This window comes from Saccopteryx leptura, chromosome 4 (genome assembly GCF_036850995.1).
Source record: "Saccopteryx leptura isolate mSacLep1 chromosome 4, mSacLep1_pri_phased_curated, whole genome shotgun sequence".
NCBI lineage: Eukaryota > Metazoa > Chordata > Mammalia > Chiroptera > Emballonuridae > Saccopteryx > Saccopteryx leptura.
The window spans coordinates 48,818,043-48,844,695 of NC_089506.1; the positions used below are offsets into that span (position 1 = coordinate 48,818,043).

Below are 26,653 nucleotides of genomic sequence, written 5' to 3' on the forward strand. Positions count from 1 at the left end.
GCATCCTAGGTTGATGCTCTGTCTACTGTGCCACCATCAGTCAGGCATGTTATAGTCCTTCTTTTGCAGGGTGACACCTTCCCCTCTGATGCTGTCTTACTCCCAATGGATTAATTATTTACTCACTACAGTTTCCAGGGAATTCCTAAAACTTCCAGTCAGCGTTGGCCATTATCAATTTTTTTTTCAAGATCCTGGTTGTGTCTCTACTTGCTAAATCCTCTCAGGCCAGCCATGACCTCCTGTGATGTGGCTCTTCCTGCCGCTCCATCGGTATGCTCTTCCACGCCGTCGGCTGCTCCCGGCCACTCCTCCAAACGGGTGCCGGTGCTGCTCCGGCAGACACTGGCTTCTTCTCATTCTCCTCCCTTTCCAATTTTTCAATTTATCAACTTGGAGAGTTCTTGGACTGGCCCTCCGTATGGCCTTAGTCCCCTCACAATTTGGTTACGACTTGCCTTTTAAGGACGTAAGTTTGGTTGCCTGTCACCCAAAGCTCAGTGGAGAGGCTGCCGGCTCCTTGGCTAGCTAGAAGGGGTCTCACTGAGACAGTGCCAGGACACTTAACAGGGGAGTCGCACCTTCCTAAATGGGATCATGCTGTCATTTTTCTTAAACATCACATATGATCATTTATTTGCTTAAAGCCTGCTTTGGCTCCCTTTGGACTTCGAGAATTCAGTGCAATCTCCTGAGCAGGGACCCTCTCACCCCCCTGATGAGACAAGGCCCTGCTCTGCGCGTAGCCTCGTCTGCTGCTGGCCCACCAACAGACACACATACACACCACGCCACACACACACACACAAACACACCCTGCCACCTCTCCCACACACTGTTCTCTGCTCTGAAGGTCTTGAAACTTCTCCTTGTGCGTCAAGGCACAGAAATGTCACCTCTGTGAAGTTTCTAGACTTCCCTGTAGTGCTAATCCCTCTCCTTCCTCCCATTATAGCTCTTGTCACACTCTTTTGTAATTATTTGTTTACATTGCTGTCTTTCTCACTATGCTGCGAGGCTCTTGAGGGCAGGGGCTGTCACATTTCTTTGAATTCATAGAACCTAGTACCCAAAACATTGTTCAGAGTGTTGTGTGGCTTTTTTGTGGGGCAGAGCTGGGTGGCTGGGGACACCGCGGCAGGGAAAGATATAATCTACCCTATGTTTCTCCTCTTTTTTTTTTTTTTTATCTGCCAGAGTCTTTTCATACCGTTTGATCTTTTCCTCACCTCACCTCACCTTAGTAGGTCTGCTACTACGCGCTTGGTCAGCTGGCCAACACTTGCTGAGCCTCCAGCAGGACACTGTCTAACCTCAACAAATATGATGCTGGGCTAGGGTCAGCTGAACTCATGCGAATAACAGTTAAAATGCAAGCGAGTATGTTATATTCATGGTGCAAGGACAAGGGCAGAGGAACCACAGAGAGAAGGAGACATCGAAACAAGGAAGGTACAGCCAGGGGAGGACTTTGAGCACTGGGCATTTTTAAAGCCAGGTTTATAAGGTTAGAGATACCAAATGCAAGTCAAGAGAGGAGCAGGGGTATTGGGCGTAGCACATTGAGACTGAGAGTGAGGCTGGCTTCCTCCCTATTCCTCAAGAGCCCCCTGTGCTTCTGGTCACTAGTGACTCAATAGATCAAGCAAAATGGAGGACTACAGTAGGAGATACCGAATTTTTCTACGGCTCTGTATATGGATGAAGGCCTAAGGAAAGGGAGCCTAAACTAGCTCAAATTAAAGCAACCTAGAGAACAGACATTTTAAAATATTGGTTCTACTACTTATTACTGTTTGACTTCCTTTATGACACATCACAGAAGACTTAGTCTCTGCTTGCCCTGGCCAGATAGCTCGTTTGGTTAGAGTGTCGTCCCAAAACACAGAGATTGCCAGTTTGATCCTGTCTCTCCCTCCCTCTCTCTAAAATCAATAAAACAAATATTTTAAAAAAAAGACTGACTCTGCTTGCTGAAGCAGGACTGGAAGCCACTGGCATCCCTCTGTTCTTGCTACAGGCCCTGGTGGGCCCCAGACGTGCTCCTTCCTGGAACCCTCAGGAGACAGAGGTGAACCACCTGTTTCCTTTTCTTATTCTGGGCACTTTCCCTCTGCCCAGGGGTGGTCTCAGGACCCAACCATGGGAAAGCTAAGAGCTGGCCTGGCCCGGCTCAGCCTTGCTTCTGAGGGGGACCACCATGGATGGATTGACCCCCTTCCACAGATGGCTCTGTGGGCGCCAGGAGAAGGGTGGGAGGCAGGTGAAGGTTCATTGTCCCTTGAGGAGGAAATATCAAGATTCTCTCAGCAACTGTGGTTTATATTCTAACTGTAGTCTTCAGTAAGCCCCAGAATATTTGTTTCCAAACTAAAAATTAGAATAGTGTAACCTTATTAGGAAGCCCCATTTCTAAGCAAAGAGGTTTTGTCTGATAGTTCTTTACTCTTTCACAGAATATTCTCAGACATCTTTTTCTCACTTGTACGTAGCAGGAAAGGCATGGTTATTTCTGATTAACAGATGCAAAAACTGTGGTTCAGTATTAAACTTTTTAAAGGAACTTATGAGGAGGAGAGGACTAGAATCTAAGACTTTTCATCACAAATCTCACACTTTTCCCATTAATCTATTGATATATATCCAAAAGAAAGTATGGTTGTTAACCGTGGTAACCATAAGGATTATATAAATAATTTAAACATATATTTGTTTTATATAGAGATACTATATACTTTAAAATTATATTTTGATGTCATTTATAAAATTAACTAGCATTTTCAGTGAGAAAAATAAATATTCAAATGACATTTTAAGTCCTGAAAAAAAAAACACCCCAAAACATTTATAAGAATGATTAAAGACAGTGACATCTCATCTTCATATATGTTTCTGAGTATTAGTAAACTTTTGGTTAATAAACATCTGTTAAAATTGCCATTAGGAGAATAAAAGAGCCTGACCAGTGGTGGCACAGTGGATTAAGCGTCAACCTGAAATGCTGAGGTCATCAGTTTGAAATCCCGAGGTCACTGGCTCTGAGTGTAGGCTCATCAGCATGGGGTCACTGGCTTGAGTGAGGAATTGTCCACACAATCCCAGAGCTTACCACTTTGACCCCAAATATTGCTGGCATGAAAAGCCCAAGGTTGCTGGCTTGAGCAAGGGGACACTGACTCGGCCCTGGTCAAAGTATATACAAGAAACAATCAATACACATCTAAAGTGAAAGCAACTACGAGTTGATGCCTCTCACCCTCTCACCCTCTCCCTTCCTGTCTATCACTCACACACACACACACACACACACACACACACACACACACTCTCTCTCTCTCTCTCTCTTTTATTTAACAGAGAGAGAGAGAGAGAGAGGTAAACAAATATTATTGAAGACTTGGGAAGAAGAGAATATTTTTTAACACTTTAAATTGTAGTGATAATTTGATAGGTATTTTAATAATGTTCTGAATTAAAATTCAATACCATTTACATCTGTGGCCAGAGAATTTATAGGTGCTTATGTATCTCTAAAATAAAATTTCTTTTTCTTCTTTTTAAATTCAGCGAGAGGAGGGGAGGCAGAGAGATAGACTCCCATCTGTGTCCTGACTGGGATCCACCTGGCAAGCCCACTAGGGGACGATGCTCTGCACATCTGGGGCTTTGCTCCATTGCTTAGCAACCAAGCTCTTCTTAGTGCCTGAGGCAAGATCATGGGACCATCCTCAGCGCCTGGGGCCAACTTGCTCCAATGGAGCCATGGCTGTAGGAGAAGAGAGAGAGAAGCGAGAAGGGGAGGGGTAGAGAAAGAAGCAGATAGGTGCTTCTCCTATGTGTCCTGACGGGGAATCGAACCTGGGACATCCACACACCAAGCTGACGCTCTACCACTGAGCCAAACAGCCAGAGCCTAAAATTAAATTTCTAAAAGTTCTACTGAAGTCACTCAACATGGACAACAACTCACATTGGGCCAATCTTTCATTACTACTAACACTGAAATTCTGACAGACGACATTCCATGCCTTTGATGGGGAAACCTTTTAAATGATTCATAAGAATGGAACAGTTGGAGTATCTGAAGGGGGTTAGTTTTGTACCTGATTGGAGAATGCAGTAACAATTCAGGCCATTGAATTGCTTGGGAAGGTCCTTTCAGCCCCTGCCTCAGAGGGGGTGTAAGATGTGGAGGATCCTGCATCCTGGGAAGCCTGTTGGATTTATTTTCCAAGTTCTGAAAGGTGGAAAAGCCTGGAGAAACTCTCTCTTGATCCCTCCCATCCTTTCCCCTTTAGCTCTTTGGCTTTGAAAAGAGCACAGAATCATCAGTGGAGAGTGGACTGCAGAGCCATGTGCACATCCCAGCACAGTTCCCCCAGGTCAGTGTGACCTTGAGAGGACACTAGGGATCACCGGGCCAAGCACCTCCCTCTGTGGCATTCCACCAAGCAGAAATAGGCAGCTCTCCAGGACTGGCACATTCTGAGGTGGTATTCAGGCGTGGCAGCTGACATGAAAAGTACTCAAAGCTATACAGAAAGGGACTTGCTTCGCTGGGTCCTCCTGCTTGAGGCAGCCTGATGCAGAGGTTGGGAATATGGATGTTTGGGTCTGTTACAACTGAATCTGAATCAAGACTCTTCCCTTTGCTGTGTGTGTTCCACAGCAAATGATGTTACTTTTCTGAGCCTCAGTTTCTTAGTCTGTGAAATAGGGATAATAATACCTTCCTGGTAGAGTTATTGTAAGGCTTAAATAACGTATACAATGTCGGTCACATAACAGGCTCTCAATACACAGAAACTGCACCTGGTACCACCACCGCCATACTTCCCCACTGCTATGACAGTGTCCTGTTGACTGCTGTCGCTGCCATCACCAATGCTATCACCTCGACCTGACCGCTGTTCCCACGACACAATCACTGCTCCCACCATCCCTGCAACGAGGCTACCGCGATTGTTAGCCAGAGATAACTTCATTCCATTCATCAGAGAAAGGAACAGGACATTTGAATTATAACAGGATTTTATGATGTCATAGTAGCTATAAGAGTTCTAAGAGACATCAACATTCCTAAAGATGCCATAAGGAGAGGCTAACTCATGTCTAAAGCTTCCTGTCCCCTTTAAACTATAAATCAGAATGAATGATCCCGTTAAGAAACTAGACTCCGAGGTGCTACATATTTGTCACAGCATCAGTATTTGAAAACAATATACTTAATAGAGTTTAAAAACTTAGACCATCAGCTGGAGGAGCTACTAATGAAAGGCAGTTGCCCTGAAATTGGGCGCATGGCTTTGGCTGGGGAAGGCAGGGGAAGGAAGGACGGTTTTCAGCAGAGGGGGAGCAGAGCCAAGAAGTCCTAGCAAAGACAAAAGGCCCCATGGGTTCGTTAAAAAGGAGGAAATTCCTTGGAATGTGGCTATTGAGATGTAAAAAGATAGATTCATTAACATTTTGCTTTTTTAAAAGGACTCATTTAGCTTTAACTCTGCATAGAAAATAGGAACAGCCCTGTCCGGATTGCTCAGCGTCGTCCAGATGCACAGAGGTTGCAGATTCGATCCCCGGTCAGGGCACACACAGGAACAGATCAATGCTCCTGTCTCTCTTCCTTCCTCTCTCCTCCTTCCTCTTTCAAAAATCAACTTTTTTAAAAAAGGAACAGTATTGTACATTAGTAAGATTAAGTTGGGACTTTAGCAACAATTTTAGGAAGCTGGAGGAGCAGAAAAAGAAGCAGTTAGGAGGTCTGGAAGATGAATTCAGCAGGGCAGGTAGAGGTGGCTGAACAGTATGGAGGAGAGCTGAGGTGAACGTTTGGGTCAATTATCTTAATATGTGACCCGTCCAGAGTCGGCTACTGCCCAGCTGGAGGGTCTCAGTGGACCCGGAGCCATTCTTACTTCACCAATGGACAGGAAAGACCAAAGGTACCTTCTGTTTTAAAAATTCTTCTCAGACCTCACAAAATGTAGGCAGCAAGATATTACCGTATCTTTAAAACTTTCAAGGCAGAATGATCAGACAAAAATAGACAAGTCTTTGCTCTAAATTTCTTTTGATAAGGAAATCTGGAAAAATCAAGCCAAGTTTGCCATGTGGAAAGCTACCTACTGAGGCGAAACAACTGGATGTATAAGCATGTTGCAAAATCTAAAGCAGTTCCTCATTTGCTAGCACATTAGACATTGTGCTTAATTTCCTCAGGTTTTTGAAAAATAGGTTTATTGAGTTATAATTTGCATATCATAAAATTTACCTATTATTAAGTGTATATAATTCATTGATTTTTAGGAATTATCTAGAGTCCTGCAACTCTCACCTCCCTTCCGATTTTTTTTTTTTTAGACTAGAAATCTTGCCTGGAAATATTTTTAACACTGAGATAAATGTATAAATATTTTAAATTTAATTTAGAGTATTTCATCTCAAATTTAAGCCGGTATTGCCAATGAGAAAAGCAGACAATGACAGCCATTTGATAGCAGCTTGCAGCTAAGACCGATAATGTCAAATTTCTGTCTTATACACTCTAGACTTATTTTTGCTTGGAAAAGCACATCTAAATAAACAAAGGTTAACTAGAAGGCACGTTAAAGGATTTACTAATATAGAGCTAACTGATAACAATAACTGATGGAACAAGGGGTGAAAAATTTTTTTCTGTCAATTTTTCTAAAAGGAAATCAAAGGCCAGTATCATATATACTGTTAAAAGTAGAATAATAATTTTTAGCACTATCCAAAATTTAGAAACTAGTTAGCTACATTTAGTGCTTACTAAATGTATAGTGTGTACCTATTTCAGTCCAAAACGCACAAGGGAGGTAAAGGGTACAAAAGACAGAATTCTTTGCTCTCTGGGGTAGTGGTGAGAACACGCCCCCCTTTTTTTCCTTGTGGTCCACTAACCTAAAATGGAATAAAAAAAAGGATAGGATTGTAGAAAATCTTGATTTATATATATTTAATAAAATTTCATTTACCCGCTTTTAATATAAAAAAAATTAAAAATTCTTTACTAAAGTCAACAAAAATTAAAAGAATGCTCTGAACTTCTCTATTAACATCAGTTAAAAGAGAGAAGGCAAGGGATTGGTAGTGGGTATAGAGATGATGTAGTGAGAAAGAAAAATATAAAGAAAAGGAGGAAACAAAAAAGAATCCTTGGCGAGGGAGCCCAGGGAGCACCACGAGACAGACAGAAATACACACAGAGAGCCGTACAGACGAGGAGGGAGAGAAAGGAAAAGAGAAAGATGTCCAAGGACCAAAACCATCCTTTCATGGTCCTTATTTAGATCTTGCTATTGAAGACGCTGAGGTGTGTTTGTGCAATCACAGGTGTAACTGAGGATGTGACTTTGGGAACCTGTCCTTTGAGACAGATGAAACCGAGGTCGGGACTAGATACGGCCTCTTTGACAAAGGCCCCCAGTCTACCTTGGGCCACTGAACAAATGACGACTAATAAAACAGGACGGGGTTTGCAGTAATCAGAGCTGGGAAGTCTTTCTGGGGTCGGGTGGGCCGACAAGTACAGGACAGAATTGGGAGGGAGGGAGCGATGTGGGGAATAAGGTCTGGGTTGGCACACAGATACTGTCTCTTCAGTTTCTGCTCACACCAAAAATAAACAAACAAATAAATAACTATATGACTAAGAAAAAAGAAGCTAATCTGAACTAATCAAATTCACATTTTGTTGGTGACCAAATACTTTTAAGGCTCTCTCTAGTTTTGGTCGTTAATGTGGGGATTCACTGTGACTGAGTGAAACCACATTTATGCTATGTTCATATCTTTACAAAGTGAGCCCCAAATTCTGGTTGGGGCTCACTCATCATCACCTTGGCTGTGAGTGACCTCAGGCAACTTCCGTTTGAATCTTGGTATATTAAGCTGCAAACCAAAGGGATTTAATTAGAAAAAAATTATTCTTTTTAATTGACGATGAGAAATAAAGAATCCTGAAAAATAGACACACAAGAATAAAATTATTTTGATTAAAATATATTTAAGAATGTGTTATAAATTAAGGATGAAGCAAATAACTTTAAAAGTTACCAGATTGAATCTACATACAAAATCTGTTATCCTCTAATACTGAACCAGTCATCTGCCACTAAAACTATGTGAAATAAGTTATGATCAGTACTAGAATTGTATCACTTTGCTTAAATGTTTAGAAACCTGCAATTTGTTGTGTATCAAATCAACCATCATTCACCAGTCATCATTGCAGACTCTTAGCTTTTCTAAGAATCTGACTTTTTAAAGTCCAAATTATGGCATATAGATCTAAAACTATTAAAAAAACAAGGAAATAAAGGGAGAAGTGCAATGAGTAAGAATCTCAAAAAGTAAAGTTATGTTCCATCACCATTCGTTTTCACTAGAAATTACTCAGTTCTGATTTTAGTATTCCTGCTTAGAAATAGAGGGGAGAAAGGCTGTGGGTGGTGGGAAGCAGGGATGTGGGAGGGCACACTGCTGTCCATTAGTGGAATCAACACTTTCAGCCGACAAAGACAACAACTAAATCTGTAGATGTTTTATTTGATCTGCGTGAAAGAGTGGCAGTGGGATTTCTGGCACTTGAATAAGCAGAAACAATATTTTTTGGCTAGAGAGATTTCTGAGTTCTCTCAGGGAGCCTTCTAGAAGGCCATCTGAATCAAACAGCATTTCTTTTGTAAAGCTTTGCATTTGAAAACACAAATGAAAAGTGTGTGAGCTGCAATTAGATACCTATGAAAATAATTTGCTTTTAATATTGGTGTGTGTGTGCAGGGGGTAGTCTTTGTAATTTTCTAGATGAAAAAAAAACCCTTTTTCTTTCTTTATTAAGATATTTATTTATATTCCAATAGATCTGCTTATGAGTACAAACTTATTACTTTGCTTTGTTGCATGCTCTAATGAAATTAGAATGTTTCAGTTATGTGTGTTAAAGTTGCTATGTTAGGTAGTGGCCTCGTTTTTGACCATTATAGTTGTTACTTGAATCTAGATGTTAAAGAGGAACACTTCCCCTTCCTTGGTTTTTAGCCACTTAGCAAAGCTGTAACAAAAAAATCTTGGAAAGTTAAACAAAATCCTTCCAGAACAAAATAAAGTACTTATGACAATGATATCAATAAACCAGAGTGCTTGAAAAACTGAAAATGAAGCAAAGCCATATTTGTAGCCAAATACTGCATAAATATGAATATTCTGGCCAGGTACCTTTAAATATTGATCACATGTACTACATTTTGCTATTCTTTCACTGTTAGAGCCTTTTCTGTTAGAGTCTCCATTTGGAAAGAAATGGTAAATTCTTATATTAAGATTCTTGGGATTATCAATCATTTTTAAAAAGCAACTGTTTCCTTTTGCTGTCATTTTTTTGCCCAAGAACTGATAAATACAGAAAAAGAAAATATTTAGCACTGAATTTATAATATAGACATGAGAAAAACATACATTATCATACATATATAAATGTATATATAGTATAAATATATATGTATTTATTTATAAACCAGTTATAGTTTCCACTGATATCAACTAATAGTAACTAATTATTAGCTTGAGATACTGTCATTTCAATGATCCAATTTTCATACTACATATAATTCTTAGTCAATAAAAACTATTAAAATCATATTTTAATAGACAATACCAAATTCATTGAAGAATTTTCAACTATTATTGGAATTAACATTATTATGAAAAAAATTACATAAAAATAAAATTTACTTTCAAGAAAATCCTTACCCTTTATAAATTTAAAACAAATCATATGAAAGTGACTTAGCCTGGCTAAAATATTTGTCAAATAATTCGCAGCTAAAATAATGACCTTCAGTTTGCATCTCAAAATATATTTTTTCTGAAAGGATGGAAGAAAGAATCAAGTTGGATTAATATTGTCGATATATGCATCACAGTTGAAGTCAGCTAAATTAGAAATGGTTTAGTTTGACAGAATTAAAAGTGTGTGGAATGTTTAGATATTTTCCAACAGATTTAATAGAAGAAGATGACCTCAGTCCTTAATGCCACTCTTGAGCCAGGCAAAATTCTTAAAGCAGTCACAAGAATCTGTACCTGCCAAAAGTGACAGGTTATATGAGCAGATTACTATTTCTTAATGTAAAATATTTTAACCCAACATTAGACTAAGGGCACCAAACCTTCTTTCCTTACAACTTCTACTTAAAATAAAACAAAGAAATTCATGTGATACCAAAGACTGATCCTCAATAATTTATCTACTCATGATCTAAGTATTCTGATGAATTTTGTTATTGAGAGAGGAAAGGAAAAAAAAGGTAGAACTTTTATTTTTGAATAATAATTATTATAACAATATAACAGTAATAATTATTATTACTATAGAAAGCATAATTGCCCAGCATTAACTGTGAACTTGAGCTATACCTTTGGTCTTAGGGAACAATATAATTTAAGATGGGAGCAGGAAGTAGAGAAAAGCAAAGATATTTAATTTTGCCTTCTTGGGTCATTTCTACTTAAAAATATTTCTTGAAATTTTTCATCAAAGGAGGAAGAAATGTCTTTTAGAAATTTATAAGTGGCTCACTGGGACCCAAACCATCAGCTCCTCATCATTGACAGAGTCACTTGTGCTTTGGACAAAGTAACTGAGGGTATATGTTTTCATCAGCGATTCACATTTGAAATAAAACAGATTAGATGTTTGTAGGAAGCAATACTTCCTTCAACTGAACAAACTAGACTAAATCTTTTCAAACAGAATCCACATGATTTAAACTCCAAGACCCCTCCAGACTCAGAGTCACCTACCTGCAGACCCAATTTTTGTGACCAATTCATAGGCAAAGTGAAAGAAACATGCGAACTGGACAAAATAACCATATGTCCCCACTGGAAGCCCCATTACTTGAATCATTTAAACCTTGCTGGACAAAGCACCAGGAGCATTTGCTGTAGGAAACAAACCTACACGAACGGGGCAGGGAAGAAATGACCTAATAGTTAGTCCCCTCTTCTGCTCTCATTTCTGTGGTTCTGTGTCAAGAAAAGCTGCCTCACCGTTGTGAAAGCTTATACCCCAACAAAGGGCATTTCTTACTTAAAAAATGTTCAGAATTTAACATTTAAGTTGCCATCATCAAAGGGCAAGGACACTCTGAGACGGTTTTCCCTGGGAACAGCACTTTCAGGATACAAAGGAAAAGTGTTTTTTTTCTTCATTCAAGGATTTAAATGCCATAAAAGAGCATGTTTCTAATTTGAATTTTGTTGCTGGCTCCTGAAATTTACGGTACCTTCTCCCATACTACTAGCTGCTTACAATGCCAAGTGGCATCCTTTGATGTCATCCAATGTGAAACCCAGTGTAACACAGGGCTGGCCCGGGCTAGAACTCTGGCCTGCCGTGTTGATGGCCCATACCCTGCCTCGGTTGATTATTTCAGTAGGAAGTATATACCACATGCATGTCCTCAGCTGGCATACGGTACACACAGAGGTGTAGGACATTTAGGGATTGTGAGCACAGGCGAGCATGGGAGAGGGTAGAGTAGATGGAGTCATCTGCATGTATGATTGAAAAGTACATAGCTCTTCTCTCTATCTCTGTTCAAGGATCTGGATATTTGGGTCATGATATAGACCCAAGATTTTAGGGTCAAGATATAGACGTAAACATAAAACACAGTATTAACTTAAAAATGTTTTTCTATGAACTGCAATGTTTTTTTTCTGATGGCCACTAGTGCCTTGAAATGAAAAGATGCAATTTATCCTGAATGTGATGTACGTCCAAATGGGATGTCTCCAATATCATAGAGTCTACCTTTTGATTTTAAGTGCAAGTTTGTGCAAAGATGATCTTGTGTGTGTTTGCGAGGGTAAGCATGCATGCCTGGTCAGAACTGACGGCAGGTGTCCATAGTGAGAGGGAGGGCATGACCCATTTAATATTGTTACTTACTTTCCCAAGTCCTGGGATTTTCAGGTGTTTTTCCTGCCAGTGAAAAGTACTAGTGACACTTCTCACACTAATGTCACTGATTTACCACCAAAAACCAATTTCGTATTGTTTTTCATAAGGGGGATTATTTAACCTTTAGCACCTTAATAATGTTTCAACATTCTCTGCTAAGTACTTCTGCCTCGTAGGTGTCAAAAAAACCTCACTCCTTATGTAAGTAACATGGCCGAATTTAGATATCACCTTTAGGATAGATTTATAAATGCAACCTTGTCTCCATCGTCTTAAGAAGAGGCACGGGGTATTATTGCAAATAACCTTTAAGATAATTAACTGACAATGCTACAACTAGCATAAAATCTTCCTTCAGGCGACACCTAATTTAAGTGTTACTGGCACAAAGTGGAGACAGATTGCACATCACCACTGCAATATTTACATAGCAGAAACCCACAGAGCAGGAAACGCGAGGCTCAATGATGCACTAAATTAGGAACAACCGTACTCCAGTGTTAATTTGCTTTCCATTCTATCCAAATCTCAGGTCCAGAAATTGGTACAAGCACATATACAACCTCCCACTCTTAAATGACTAAACCGGAGGAGATTTTTGTACTCACCCCCGATATCAAAATAACTTGAAATTTATTTTTCTCTCTCCACAAGAACCATTTGATCAAACTGTGTTTATTTCATTACAACTTGCTCTCACTTTGATCTAAAATTATTTTCATATGAATGCTGCATCCAAGTCTACTGAGAAAAACTAGTCTTCCAATTTTCTCAAAGTCTGCCAGTACAGTTTATGAAAATCATAAAATGAGGAACTTGAGAGCCAGTTGATGAAACATTTAGGAATAGGGAAGGGCATATTTACTTTAAGTGAATTTCTCACTGATGAATATCATCCCCCCCCCCAAATACAAACTCTCTCCACCAAAATATGAGTTTTTAAAAAATCATTCAAACAGTGTCTTTTTCATTCTCCTTCACAGTATTTTAAAGACCAATTTCATCCAAGGCATTAGTAAAATATTTACCTTTCCTAATTGTTGATGTTCTTTAAAAGCAGCAATCAGTTCTTCAGCCCATTTAATTTTTTCAGGGGAAGGAGAAAACTGCTCCTGGACAACTGCTATTTGGTTAGGGTGTATCACCTGCTTACCTGCAAGATGAATAACGAAACAAAACAACAGATAGATGCTCAAACAAAATGTCTCCTCCATCGAGGCTCTGGCATGCCTCACAGACTGTATGTAAAATAACTCATTATTTTACAACATTAAAAAAATAATAATGGCAATTGGGGAGGCTTTTCCAGAATACCACGGAAGAACAAACACAACAATGGAAATAATTGTGTTTCCGATCCTATAGAAATGCCGTCTTGGTGCAGATAATCTCTCATTTTTAGTTACAGGTGGATTGACTGAGCAGCTTGTTGAATAACTGCTTTGACTGGAACTTTAAAAGATAATGTCTGCAAATTAGAGTGATTATTTTGAAGTAGAAAAAAATTATATGTTAATTCTTTCAAATTTTATAAGTTTTCTTTGCTTATTTTATACCATTATCTTACCTTCTATGATTTATTTTAGAAGTAGTCTGTTGGTTTTCATAAAGCTTACAGAAGCAGATATTACAACTATATTAACATCAAATAGTGTCTCACAAAAATAACTTATATTTCTTTCTTCTAGATATAGTATGTCATTTCTAACCACTAATAGAAATTTAGATTTCAATGAAAAAATTTCATTTAGTATAGTAAAATAGAAGGCAGATTTGAGCATGTGGTCTCTAAATTACTCCATTTAAAAATGTTTTAAATAAAAATTATAAAAAGTTTCTCTATCTACAAACAACAAAATTTTCCTTTTTTCTAATAAAATGAAGATCGGATATTTCCCTTTTACATAGATACTTAGACAACTCAGATAAAATCTTAGCTCTGTAGTAATAGTTTTTTAAAATCTTTATGCTTCTTTTTGAAGCATAAGGATCTTAAATAAAAACATTACACAAAGATAAGAGTCACAGGATTCTATGAAATCACGTAGTCATAAAAAAACATTTTAACAATCAGGGAAGAATGGAATTTAATCAGGACATTAATAAAATGAAACATAATTTAATGTTATAATAATGTTGAGGCTATATTTTATTACATAATAAAATTATGAACATATTGGTTCTTTAAAAATGAATGTACACTTAATGATAATTTACTCTGCTAAATATATTTGTTGGTATGTCAGTTTGCTTTGTTTTTGAAATAGTTGTTTTAACATTAGTCAGTAAAAATGATATCTTGGATGTTTTAAAAAAAGGTGAATTCCTGTTAATTTTTTTATAGTTTGTAAAACCATTTTAAAATATTTCATAAAAAAAGAGTTTAAGTGAATAAATAAAGTAATATCTTTTCTGATGGTGGCATAATTAAAACATCCATACATTGCTATTTTATTTTTAATCTGTCAGCATACTAATAAAACATTAAAATGCTATATGAAAAAAGATACTTTAAATTATTTGAGGAATAATTTCTGGGAACAAATAAGAGCAGTGATGACAAATGAGAGCTTTTTACAATAGTAGGTACTGAAATTATATTTAAGTAATCTAATAGTTGTTATAATATTATTAATAAAGGATGTCAGTTATGGTAGTCATTTTGTACTAATTGTTAGTCCTGAATTTTATAATTTATGTACATAATTTACACTGATGTGTAAAAAGCCAGATTTCATGGGAACTTCTTTGTATAGACACTATAATTTGAGGAGCAAAACACAAACTATTTAAAATATAGTAAAACTGTTCAGTAAATACCGATGGCTTGCAAATACCCATATTTTGGTATTGAGGCTAATTTTAAGATATGTAGGAGGTTTTAGAAGTTATGAACATCTATATGTGATGTTATCTTTTGTCTAATCTTATATAACCCAATAACTGAGCATCAGACTTGAATGCCATGTGGGAGCAAAGCAAATATTTTATACAGAAGAGTTATTATTGAGAAGTTACTGAGAGGGTGCAAAATTGGAAGACATTAAAATTTATGACCATGAAATCCTTTTTACAGTACTACTTGATATATTGTGCTTTAAATCAATACCTGTCAAGTCTTTTAGGTAACTGTATGATGGTGTCATTTTTGTCTTCAACAAAAGACTGCAAAAAAAAGGAAACCTATAGTGTTTCATATTTATAATCTTTCTTCTCAGCATGTGGTACTGGAGTAACTGTGATGACCAAGTTAGCTGTTAAAGCTTTCTTCCCAAGATTTTTGGTTTATTTTTATAAAAATAATTCCTAGTTAATAGCTATTTATGCAGCCAATGCATTGATTTTAAATCTATCTACATGAATTATGGCCCTGTGAAACAATGACTACAGAAAAGAAACTATAACCCACTGTTTCATGCATGGTTAACTTTTTAAAAACTACAACTCATTAAAAAATGTATATATATACACACACAATTTTTAAAAGTACAGAAAGGCACAGAAAATCCTTATTAATATAGACTGAGTGCTTCTTATCAATTTTATGGATAATATAATACTTGCACTGGCTTTTAAAACTTTCAACTACCTGCTTCAGATAGGATGTCCTCCCTCCCTCCCTCCCTCCCTCCCTCCCTCCCTCCCTTCCTTCCTTCCTCCCTCCCTCCCTCCCTCCCTCCCTTCCTCCCTTCCTCTCTTCCTTCCTCCCTTCCTCTCTTCCTTCCTCCCTTCCTCTCTTCTTTCCTTCCTCCCTTCCTCCCTTTCTTCCTCTCCTCCCTTGTGCAAAGCCCAAAAAGGTATGGCAATTAAGTGACAAATAATTAGGACAAGCAGATCGTGAGTGGCCTAAAATACTAATTAAATCATTTTTTGTTTAAAAATACTACAAATAATCTTATATCTTGACAGACTAATTACCTTTTATTGGCATGCAGAAATACAATTGGGACAACAAAGACTTGCTTTCTAAAAATTGCAAAATGGCTCCCTACTTTACTTATTGACTTGTTCACTTCAATATACAACGGGCACCGTACCCTCTGTGCCTCCCCATCCCCTCTTTCATTTTTTTGTGATATAATACTCCCTGTCGCTGAGAAACAATGGTGCCAAGCCCATAAGCTCCTCATGCTGAGTTGGGCACAGTCTAGAAATTTAAATCTGATTTGAAATAACTTGCTTCTGCGATTGAATTAAGAACCAGTTTAATTCAGTTCTGTATCTTGGTGAAACTCTTAAACTCCTTTACAAACTCTGGAGCAAACATTTACCCCAGAGGAAAGAGAAGATGCCTAGGTTATACTGAGTGATGGCCACAAAGGCCCTCATCAATTCAGTGTTTTCTATTTTTTACTGCATTAGTGCCTATTTCAGAGCAACATCTGGCTTCTTGGCAGCCAATGCCAGACATTTTAGACCAACAACATTGGGGTCTATTAGCTAGATTTCACGGAGTTTTTCTCCAACTTTTCCATTTGGGCCTCGTCCTAACCAGTTGTTAGAAAAAGGCTGGTGTAATGGGCCACAGTCAAGAACAACCCCAGGACCAGGGTAGAGGGATTCGCTTTTTCTCAGTCACTATTAAATGTAGGGAGAATTTATTAGTATTTCAGATGATTGAAAATTATTTTCCTATAGGAGATCACATTTATTTAGTTAGTTATTAAACAAATTTGTTGGGGGCATATTTTAACTCTCTATGTTTGAAAAAAAAATCAAATGTCAGAGATTTATTTAGTTCTAACAAAACACTTAAAACAGTTCTTAAACCTCCCAATTTTATTTTAGGTTAAATCATCATCCATTAAGATAATTTTTACATTTAAAGTCACCTTATAAAATGTTTCTTTAGTAACTAACCCCAAACCGGTCATATTTCAAAAATATTTATCAAAGGGATAGCATGGATGCTTGTTTCTTTTCCTTGTTAGTTGGATATATTTCTGATCATGATATTCTTAAGCTTACAGCAGAACAAATAAAAATAACAAATTTTATTATGTTATTTTTATCCATGGATGCATGCGTGTGTGTGTGTGTGTGTGTAATAGCAGACATGTTTGGGTGTAGAATCCTATTGTAGTTTCTCAAAAAATAGGTTTCTGTTGCAAAACACAACTTTCGGCTGCTCCCTGAGCCCCTGGGGACCTGAGTGATCCGGCACACCAGTCAACAGATATCCTCCTGAGCCCCAGGACCGGATTGTGAGGGGCCCGCTGATCTTAGTGCCAGCCATTGCCCATAGGTGTTGCCAGGTGCATAGACACTTACTGGGAGGTAAGAGAGAAAGAAGGGGCTTGAAGTGGCAGATGAATAAAAACCTAGTTATGAGTGAAAAAAAAAAATCAAAAAGGTATCACCAATTTTTTTTTTCAGAAATGAATGAATATTCTGACTATGGATTGAAATTTTTCTTCAACCCATCAACCCAAACTCTTAAGGCAGTTCATCCAAAAACAATTTTATAACAGCCTCATCCCTCCCTTCCTGTCCATGAAAACTACAACAAAATAATTTAAGAAGACAGGGGAAAAAAAAAGGTCACTAAAATAAAGAGAAAATAAAATGAGTGATTTGCTTATGGATAAGCAGAGACAAAGAAAAACCTGACAATCTGTTGGGCAGGTTCTTGCCCTGGATGGCCTTTTCATGTTTCAAACTGGTGACATCAGTATGTAAAATACGTGGGTACATTAGGAACACTAATTTTTGGTTAAATTTCTATTTTTCTGTAATGTTCGCAAATCTAGACACTGATTTCCAAGGTATCATGAAGGATCATACCAGTGAATCCCATCGCGGCTCCTTCCCTCGACTGCCTGAGCAGCCCCTCTTCATCTCGAAAGTCGATGTACACCAGGTCTATGGCCTGTAGACCAAAGGCCTTCGCCACAACAACGATCTTCTGTCGGGCGTAGAGAATGTCTTGGGTTTCTTTACTACTTGTTGCACCTGAACGTGAGATGTTGACAGAAAAAGGAGACATTAATTTTGCAAACTGAACCTATACATCTCTTTAATAAAAAAACTCATGTTGTAAAGATGTCTATGTCCTCCTGGGAATCTCTCCCCAGTGTAGTAATGATTCATATATAAACAGAGAGAGGGATGCATGAAGGCAGAGTTACATCTGCTGTGTCACACTTGCAAGGCCTCTCTCAGGACAATCACTTGTGTGTGCATAAGAAAGCCTCCCCTCATCTCAAGAGCTAGAATCACAAATGATTACTGATATATATATAATATATTTTTTTCTTGCCACCGCTTGGAAAGTGTCAGTCCAAAGGTAGCACCACAAAAGGTGGCCAAACAGCTGTGCAAGGTAATGGTTAACTTCTTTCATTTTTTTTCCATTGAGCCCAGAATTTCACGTGCTGTGGTTGCAATGAATTCTGAGCCAAATACTGCAGCTTCGGGGTTTGGATGGAGAACTTAGGGAAACGGAAGGTCACTCATTTTGAGAGAGGCAGAAAGTGTCCACTAAGCTCTCTGTGACACAAAGTCTCTTGAAATGACTGGTATTAAAATAAGTGCCTTTCTTTTTTCACCCTGGGGTTGGAAGGTAGTATCTGTTTATATTGGCTCGGTGAGAGTCCTGTCTTCACGTCACTGGGACTGTGGTTCTGAAACATTTGTGACCGTGGCCTCTTCTCTACATGTACCTAGTTCCTGGTTATAGCTGTACTCAGACCAGAGACACTGTGCCCAAGGGACAGGGAGAGTCAGAAAAACCAGCATACTGTCTCAATCAATATTTAATCAGAGTTCTGAATTACATTTTAGGAGGAACTTAAAATCTATTTCAAATAATATGTGCATACTCCATTTAATATAAAAAATTATTCATCAAAGCAAATGTAAAATTGCTTTAAATTGGTATTAGGAACCTCAATAGCCTTTAAACTGATGTGAAAGCAAACTATTTAAGCAATTAGAGAGGCTGTTCACATAACACTTATTATGAACAAAGTTGGTGCCATATATTCCTGAACATGGCTGAGGCTGCAACAGGCTTTTGATTAGTTATTTTATAAGTGAAAAGAAGTAATCATGTGGTGCTCTGAAAGCAGGACAACTATGAGGTGTCCTAAATTATCAGGAAGTGTTGCCCATTCCGTTGAAAAACCATTGTCATGGTTGGTAAATATATATTGTCATGTAAATGTCCATTTGTGAGGGACAAAGAAACAATACATACATATGTACACAGAAAGAATGAAAGAGAGAGAGCAAAATGGGGCTTTGACACCTATGCTGGCTCGGAAGTCTTCTCCACCAAAAACGACAGCATCTAGAAAAAGACCCACTTGAGGCCCGGTCTTTACGGCTTCCTCACACACTGCCTGTAAAAACACAGAACAGAACCACATCTCAAGAAAATACAAATGAAAGAGAACAGTGTGGTGTACATTTCAGTAACAGAAAGCCCTCACTCAATACAACAGTTTGGCAGAAAGCAGTCCTAAAAATACAGCCCAAATTTACCCCTTTACAAAAGTATTTTAATATTGTCCAAGATAAGTATGGTTTATACATTGGCTTTGCTTACTGAATTATATTAATATAGTTGTTAACATATATTAATACAGTTATAACGTTCAAACTGTAGTTCATCTAATTTCTAGAAAAACTTTTGAGTTAATTCATTTGATTGTACTATATGTTGTTTATATTTTTTCCAAACTTTGTTTTTGCTTTAAAGTTCTCAAACCATAAACACAAAGCCACAGGAGAGAAGGAAATAAATTTTAATCAAACTAATTGGATTATTTGCATTAGGATCAAGATTTCTTAGTAAATGGTTCTATGAATCAAGGCAAAGAATATAAAAATCTACCGTGCCAGAGAGGAAAATAAAAAATGCAACAAGTCATCCGAGATGTATTAATAAGCAACTTTGACAGTCCTGTGTGAAATAAAGATAAATAGCATTCACGGTAGACAAAACGGAATCTACAGAGGTGGAGATGCAGTATGCTAATATATGTGGGTGGGAAGCTATGAGAAACTGGGAGGACACTGCTGGTTCATTTCAAGGGTTGTAAGTGCTTCTAAGTACACTACGGAAGAAAATGGTTGACAGTGCTAAAAATTAAATCATTATATGAATCTGTCTGTATCTAAGGAATATGCTTTGATTATATTCTCAGAATCCTAAGGTGGGCTGGAAGAATCTGTGGTTCGTGATATAAACACACTTGATCACGAGGCTTGAAGCAGCTCCTCAAATGTCTGTACTCTGCCCCCCTTGCCTGGTCCAGGGGGTCTCAAGGTTTCCTCTTGAAGCCTGTGCTCACATACTACCTCTTCAATACAGTTCAACTATTTTTATGTTTTGTTTTGAGGGATTTCTTCTCTCCTCTGAGACAGGGAGCTATGTTGATGTTCACAAGTCAGGTGGAATGGGAGGCATAATTTTGGGAAACAATTTAAATGACCACTGACAAAGGGATTTTTTTACAAGCTAGCTATTATTTTGTGAAGGCATATATTGTAGTGCGAGGTGAGCATACAATGCTGGGAAACACTTGGCTCGGAAAATCTTCCTGATTTTGAGAAAACTGTTCATTAGAAAATATTTTGTGTTCTGATGTGTAAACTGAAATAGTATGCCACAAATTATTGTTATACACTAACAAGTAGTAATCTTATCAACTAGACATAGATAATGTTGCTACAGAGAGACCAGAAAATTTCCCCATCAAAGGCAATTGTTACAAAAGAGTAACTGAAAGTTAATTCATAAGGGTGACAAAATAATTTTCATGCACTTTTAATCTATAAAGGTAATAATTCAAAACATATATTTACATAGTGATTATTTAATTCAAACTATTGCCGGGAATCTACAATTTAAATATTTAGGACTAAGAAGTTTTTCTTTGCTCCTTGGCCAATGTTTTTCTTTTCTAAGATGCTCACAATCTGGTTTTGGATAATTACAGACAACAAACTGTACTCCAGGTTCACTCTGCTTATAAATCTTTTCAACAAAATATTTTAAGTAGATGTTAAAATTGAAAAGAAGAGTTCTCTTTAGGTAATAAAATCCTAACTTCTAAGCCACATTGGGGTTTTCTTACCTTAAAATTGAGCAAACCCATTGCAGTTTCCACAAAAGGGATTAAATTCATAGGTTGTTCAAGTTTTCGGCCTTTTAAGTAGAATGAAAATTTGTCTGAAAACTAAAATCAAAAAGTGTCATAGGTGAATAGTGGGGGGAAATGTACAGTCACTTAACTGTAGACACAGAAGGATTTAAGTCTTTGACCTGAGGAAGTAATATCCCAGCCTCTTTAGTCCACACAAAAGGAAAAAAAAAAAAAAAAAAAGAAAAGACCAAAGGAAAAAAGGTAACAAAGTTCCCACCAAACTAAATAGTAAAACCCCAAGCATTATAATTTTTTTTTCTAAAGGAGCAATTTGTTGAGGCCTAGGAGTCAGAACTGGAAGGAGAGATTCTTGAGTTTAAAAGCTTCCCTTGAAAACATCTCTACTTAAGACCTCTCACCCTCACTTCGTTCCACGCGAGTGGCAGGCCCCCAGACAACGCCGCCGTGCCCTACCTGCCGTTCTGTTTTTGTTTCATACCCAGCACTGACCTCAGTGTAACTGTTCAGCAGCATTCTACGTGGAATCCATATTATTCATTATGGCACCATTACCCTTTGTTCAAAAGGTTTTGCTTCATAATTTTTTAGCTTACCTACGAAGACCTTAAAAAGGAAGTTTAATTCTTTGAAGACCAAAGCTTGCCAATTTTTTCCATGAGACCAGTTCACAGCTAGCTCTGTGCCGCCAGTGGGGTAGCCCAAATTCCAAAATCTATCATCTGGAAACATACAAAAGCTCTTGCACAGATTTCTCCCCCCCCCCCTTTCAAAAGGAAAAAAAAAAAAAACCCCACCACACTCTAAAATTGTAAATCTATTATATCTGTCTAGATCTAATCAGATGTGGGGAGATAAAAAACAAAAAAATACCACACAGGTATGACAAAGATATTTTTGTAAATAAAGATGAAAACATATATATCCATTTTAAATTTAAGGAATATTCAGCCATTAATGGATATCAAAGGAAAAGGGAATTTTAATCATCTCTCCATTCAGTCTCAGTTGGGTAAATCATATCTAAGAGATTTGCATAAATATAAACCATCAAAGACTTTTCATCTTCAAAGGGGGTTTCAAGACCCTATAAGCTTTGTACTGTAATCATCGCAGGTCACCACCCTGCAGGAATAGGGCTGCTATGGCAACATAAAAAAACTAATGCTTAAGGCTTAGCATAATATTCTGACTAATAGAAAGGAAACTCATTTTAAAAGCTGGCAGCCTATTTACCAGAAGCAGGATTAGAGGTGTTATTTCCCCTTTTAGCTGCCCCCTCCTTGCCTGTGCAGCACCCCCCCCCCCTAAAAAATCTAATCACTGGGATCTTTAAAAAGCTTTTGAGCAATTTGCAGTAACTTTACAATTAGGCTAAAATAAATCACAGCTTTCAGTAATGAAGAATTATTCCCAGTTGCTCCCACTGCCCTCCCTTCCTCTGTCACCATCATCATCACCTCCTTAGTAACTTTGCAAGGAAAGGAATAACTCAACCAAAATAGCATGGAAGAAGAGAAGGCTACAATTTAAGGAGACAAAAATGTATAGTATTCCATGTAAATGAAAATAAAACATAATTTATGTCGCAGTTAAGCTAGAAAGTAAGTAGTCACATATCAGTGGCTTGGTGTTAACATATTCAGTGGAGGAATTCTTTCTTTTCTCATTAAAATAAAAAAAATACAACTTGTAGCGTTACTTGCTCCAGGCTTTGCGATGATAATAGTTATAACTATAAAAGTCATCAGGTTTAAAACTAGATAAACACTTTACAATATATTCTTTGTTCTCAGTGAGAAAAATCTCTAGCGCCTTTTGTTTTTAAGCCAATGGAGGCATTAAAAAATTAAATATTCTAGCCCATCCTCCTTCCCCTCCTCCCCTTCTTTTTTAAAAAATTGCATTAAGTACGCTCACAAAAGGTAACTAGTGGAGAAGTTTCAATTAATTTTTTCAAAAGGAGACGATTAAATGTTTCCGGCCTGGTAAAGGGTTCATTTCAACGAGGTGGAGGGGACTGGGTTGGGGGGGGTGGGGGAGGAAGAGAAGGGGTAAAAAAAAATCACAAAGAGATTGGGGAGGAGATGAAGTAGCAGGGCTCAGCAATTCTTTCAATTCCAGTGCACACCCAATAGTGTGCTGGAAGAATGCACCCTGTTCGGGATTTGTGGGAGAATTGTCCCACGACAAAGGAGGCAGAGTCACGCTTGTTATAGTCCAATAAGCCGTGCCAGTCAAACAAGAACCCACACTAGCGACAAAAGGCCAGCAAGAGATTCTCACACAAAAGAAAACAAGGAAGCCCATCTTTCAGTTGTGCATCAGGCTCTGGGTTTTATGCTTCACATAAATACAAACGGAGAGGAAAAAATAAACAGCCCAAAAGACTTCTGTTAACGAGAAATCCTATTTAGATTTCGGTAAGTTCTTCACATCCAGGGATTTAAAACTGCGAACAAGCTAGAGCTCGAGGCAGAGGTGGGTCTTCCCCTCTCAAATGAGGGTAATAACGGTGATAAATAGGCATTAACTATAAAACCAAACGGAACAGTGACACTGGATTCCATTTCAATCAACGTAAGACACATTCGACTGGGGCAGGAGCCCTCGAAGATATTAACCGAGTATAACCAGGTATCTCCCAGCCTCCGAGGGGTGACCGGGGAGGGAACTCCAGTGTAGAAAGCAAATGTGTGTCCATGAACACCGGGCTTACAGAAGGCACCGACCCGGAGCTGTCCAACAGAAAAACTACATGTGTAATTCCAAATTCTCTGGTAGCTACATTAAAAGAGTAAAATGAAACAGGTGAATTTAATCATGTTAATTTTACCCAATGTATCCTAAATATTATCAATTTTCAGATAATTAATATAAAAATTACTGAGATCATTTATATTGTTTTGGGGTGTGGGGGGGGGACACTACGAAATCTTCAAACTCCCATGTGTATTTCACACTTCCAGGACAACTCAATCTGGACTTGCCACATTTCAAGGGCTGAGTAAGTAGCCACGGCACTGGCCAGCACAGGTCCAACTTATCTGCATGCATTAGAAAGGTGAGCGTTTTCCTCAGGTGTCACAACTACCGAGCATATTGCTACAGTTGCAGCCATACCCTAAGAGTAATCCCATGTCCCGCACCAAAATCACCATGTCCACACACCCCCTCTCCCCACTTCAGCACTGACGTGTCATAGGCTCTCTGCCCTGGACTAGCTCAAGGGAATGTTATTTTATTCCGCAGAGATTTGCAGAATCGAGCAATCCCTAAATAAAATCTCACCTCCCCCTCCTTTAACAATGAAAACAATCATAGTATAATTAGGCCCATTTCAAAGTTTTCTTTAGTAATTTGACATGCCAGGTTTTTACTGGCTGAAAAGTCTGTCATGAAACACAAACACACCTGTCAGCAATTTAAAAAAGAGGAACTAGAGAACTGTTCAGGAAATAATATCAGTGCTAATTAAAACCACTGGTTAAATGCTTCCTGTTTATTCCTCTGTTTGCCCTAAGGAGTGACCTTTCCCTCTCCTCCTCCAGGTTCATTTTTTTATTTGTGGCTAATGCGCTTTCTCTGTCTATGAGGTCTTCCAGTCAATCTGGCTGGGTAGGAGCCATTTATTTACATCACCGCGATCCCAGGTGGAGGCTTAGGGGCTGGCAGGGTGTAAGAAGCGCTTCAATTCCCGGGCATGCTAGTTTTCAAGGACTGCTCTGTAAAGGCCACAATTAGGAAGCAGAAGCATCATTTCAAGAGTCGAGTTGTCCCATAGAACACTTTGGGTAAAGCCAGGTTCTCTTTGTATGAAGAATAGGGTCTTTTAAGCTCACTCCTTTTTCTGAATTCCCTTCCTGCTCTGTGTATGGATTTTCATCCTTCCAGGCCGGCAGCACTAGCAGAAAAAAAACTTTCTTTTCTTTTCTTTTTTAATTTTTAGAAAGGAGAGAGAGGAGAGAGAAAGAGTGTGCAGAAGCAGGAAGCATCAACTAGTAGTAGTTGCTTCGCATATGTGCCTTGACTGGGCAAGCCCAGGGTTTCAAACTGGCGACCTCAGTGTTCCAGGTTGACGCTTTATCCACTGCGCCACCACAGGTCAGGCTAGGGTATGTGTTTTCCAAACCAGCAGCACCCGAATGCTTCTTTTCTGCTGCTCCTTAGCAGGTCCTGAGTCTTTCATTAAAGCAAAACATTAGCTACTCACCCACTGGATTTCTTCAGGACCTTCCACCTTCGGTAGCATTAGGCTGGAAGGAAGGACTCGGGATTGCAGAAGGGTCTCCAGGTCTTCTTCAGCCAGACCACTGGACACTGAGTTGATTCTTACACACTTTTCAGTTGGGCCCAGGTCAAAGTCTTCAAGAGTTTTTACTATTCTTAGTCGAGCTTCATTCTGTAAGTGTTGATAAAATGTATCTCCTGAGTTTATTTATCATTGAGAGGAAACAATCCAACTGTCTGTGAAACTGTTACGTAGATTCAGAGCCTGACAACCATTAGCATACCTACACATTTCCTGTCTACCAAATAAATTGTCTTTGAAATAAGTCATTCAATCTGATAGGTAAGTGACTGACTTCCAGACTTCATTCAAGGTATGACATAGATGATGGCTACTATAGTGCATATCGGCATACTTCTCAATAGTGGTGACATCCTGCTTTACTTTGCAATTGCAAAGGTAAATTAATTGATAGGTAACATTTATTGAGCATTTACTAAGTACTAGGCATGGTTCTAAAATTTCTACCTGCTATTTCTCATTTAATAAATATGAGAAGCTAGATGACATGGATAATGGCAGTCTTGTCTGTCAGCATATCCACATTAGGAGGAAAAAAATTTTTTTTCTTTTTCCACATGCTTTATGCTTTTTTACTCACTTAAAAAAAAAATTGGCCCTGGCCAATTTTTTGGTAGATAATCGGTAGATAATCGGCCCAGCATGTGGATGTCCCAGATTCAATTCCTGGTCAGGGCACACAAGAGAAGCGACCATCTGCTTCTCCACCCCTTCCCCCTCCCCCTTCTTTCTCTCATTCTCTCTCTCTCTTCTCTTCCCACAGCCATGGCTTGATTGATTCTAGTGTGTTGGCCCTGGACGCTGAGGATGGCTCTGTGGAGCCTCCACCTCAGGTGCTAAAAATAACTCAGTTGTGAGCATGGCTCCTAATGGGCAGAGCATTGGCTCCAGATGGGGTTTGCCAGGCAGATCCTGGTCAGGGTGCATGCAGGAGTCTGTCTCTATCTCTCCTCCTCTCACTTGGAAAAAGAAGAAAAAAAATATTTTTTTTTGCTACTGAATTGAATCTTCACATTCAATTAGGAAGGCATTCAGAAGAGAATGACACTCCAACTTATTCAGATGTAAGGCTATAATATCACCAAGAAACTTCTTCATGAAATTGTAGACAAAATACATTAAAATATATATATATTTTTAAACTTGTTTATTTTTATTTTTATTTTATTTATTTAAGATTTTATTTGTTCATTATAGAGAGGGGGGAGAGAGAGAGAAGGGGGAAGGAGCAGGAAGCAT

General features: G+C 38.3%; 1 protein-coding gene across 3 annotated transcripts in view; it reads right to left on the minus strand.

Moving 5' to 3' along the window:
* Positions 1 to 26,653, minus strand: part of CLYBL (citramalyl-CoA lyase) — a 272,254-nt gene that overhangs the window by 14,290 nt on the left and 231,311 nt on the right. For all 3 annotated transcript variants that reach the window (XM_066380615.1, XM_066380616.1, XM_066380614.1), the window contains exons 3-7: positions 25,316 to 25,504; positions 21,076 to 21,177; positions 19,242 to 19,335; positions 17,777 to 17,944; positions 13,021 to 13,145 (exon numbers count right to left, since the gene is read on the minus strand). In XM_066380615.1, coding sequence (XP_066236712.1) covers positions 13,021 to 13,145; positions 17,777 to 17,944; positions 19,242 to 19,335; positions 21,076 to 21,177; positions 25,316 to 25,504 — 678 coding nt within the window. The remainder of the gene's footprint in view (positions 1 to 13,020; positions 13,146 to 17,776; positions 17,945 to 19,241; positions 19,336 to 21,075; positions 21,178 to 25,315; positions 25,505 to 26,653) is intronic.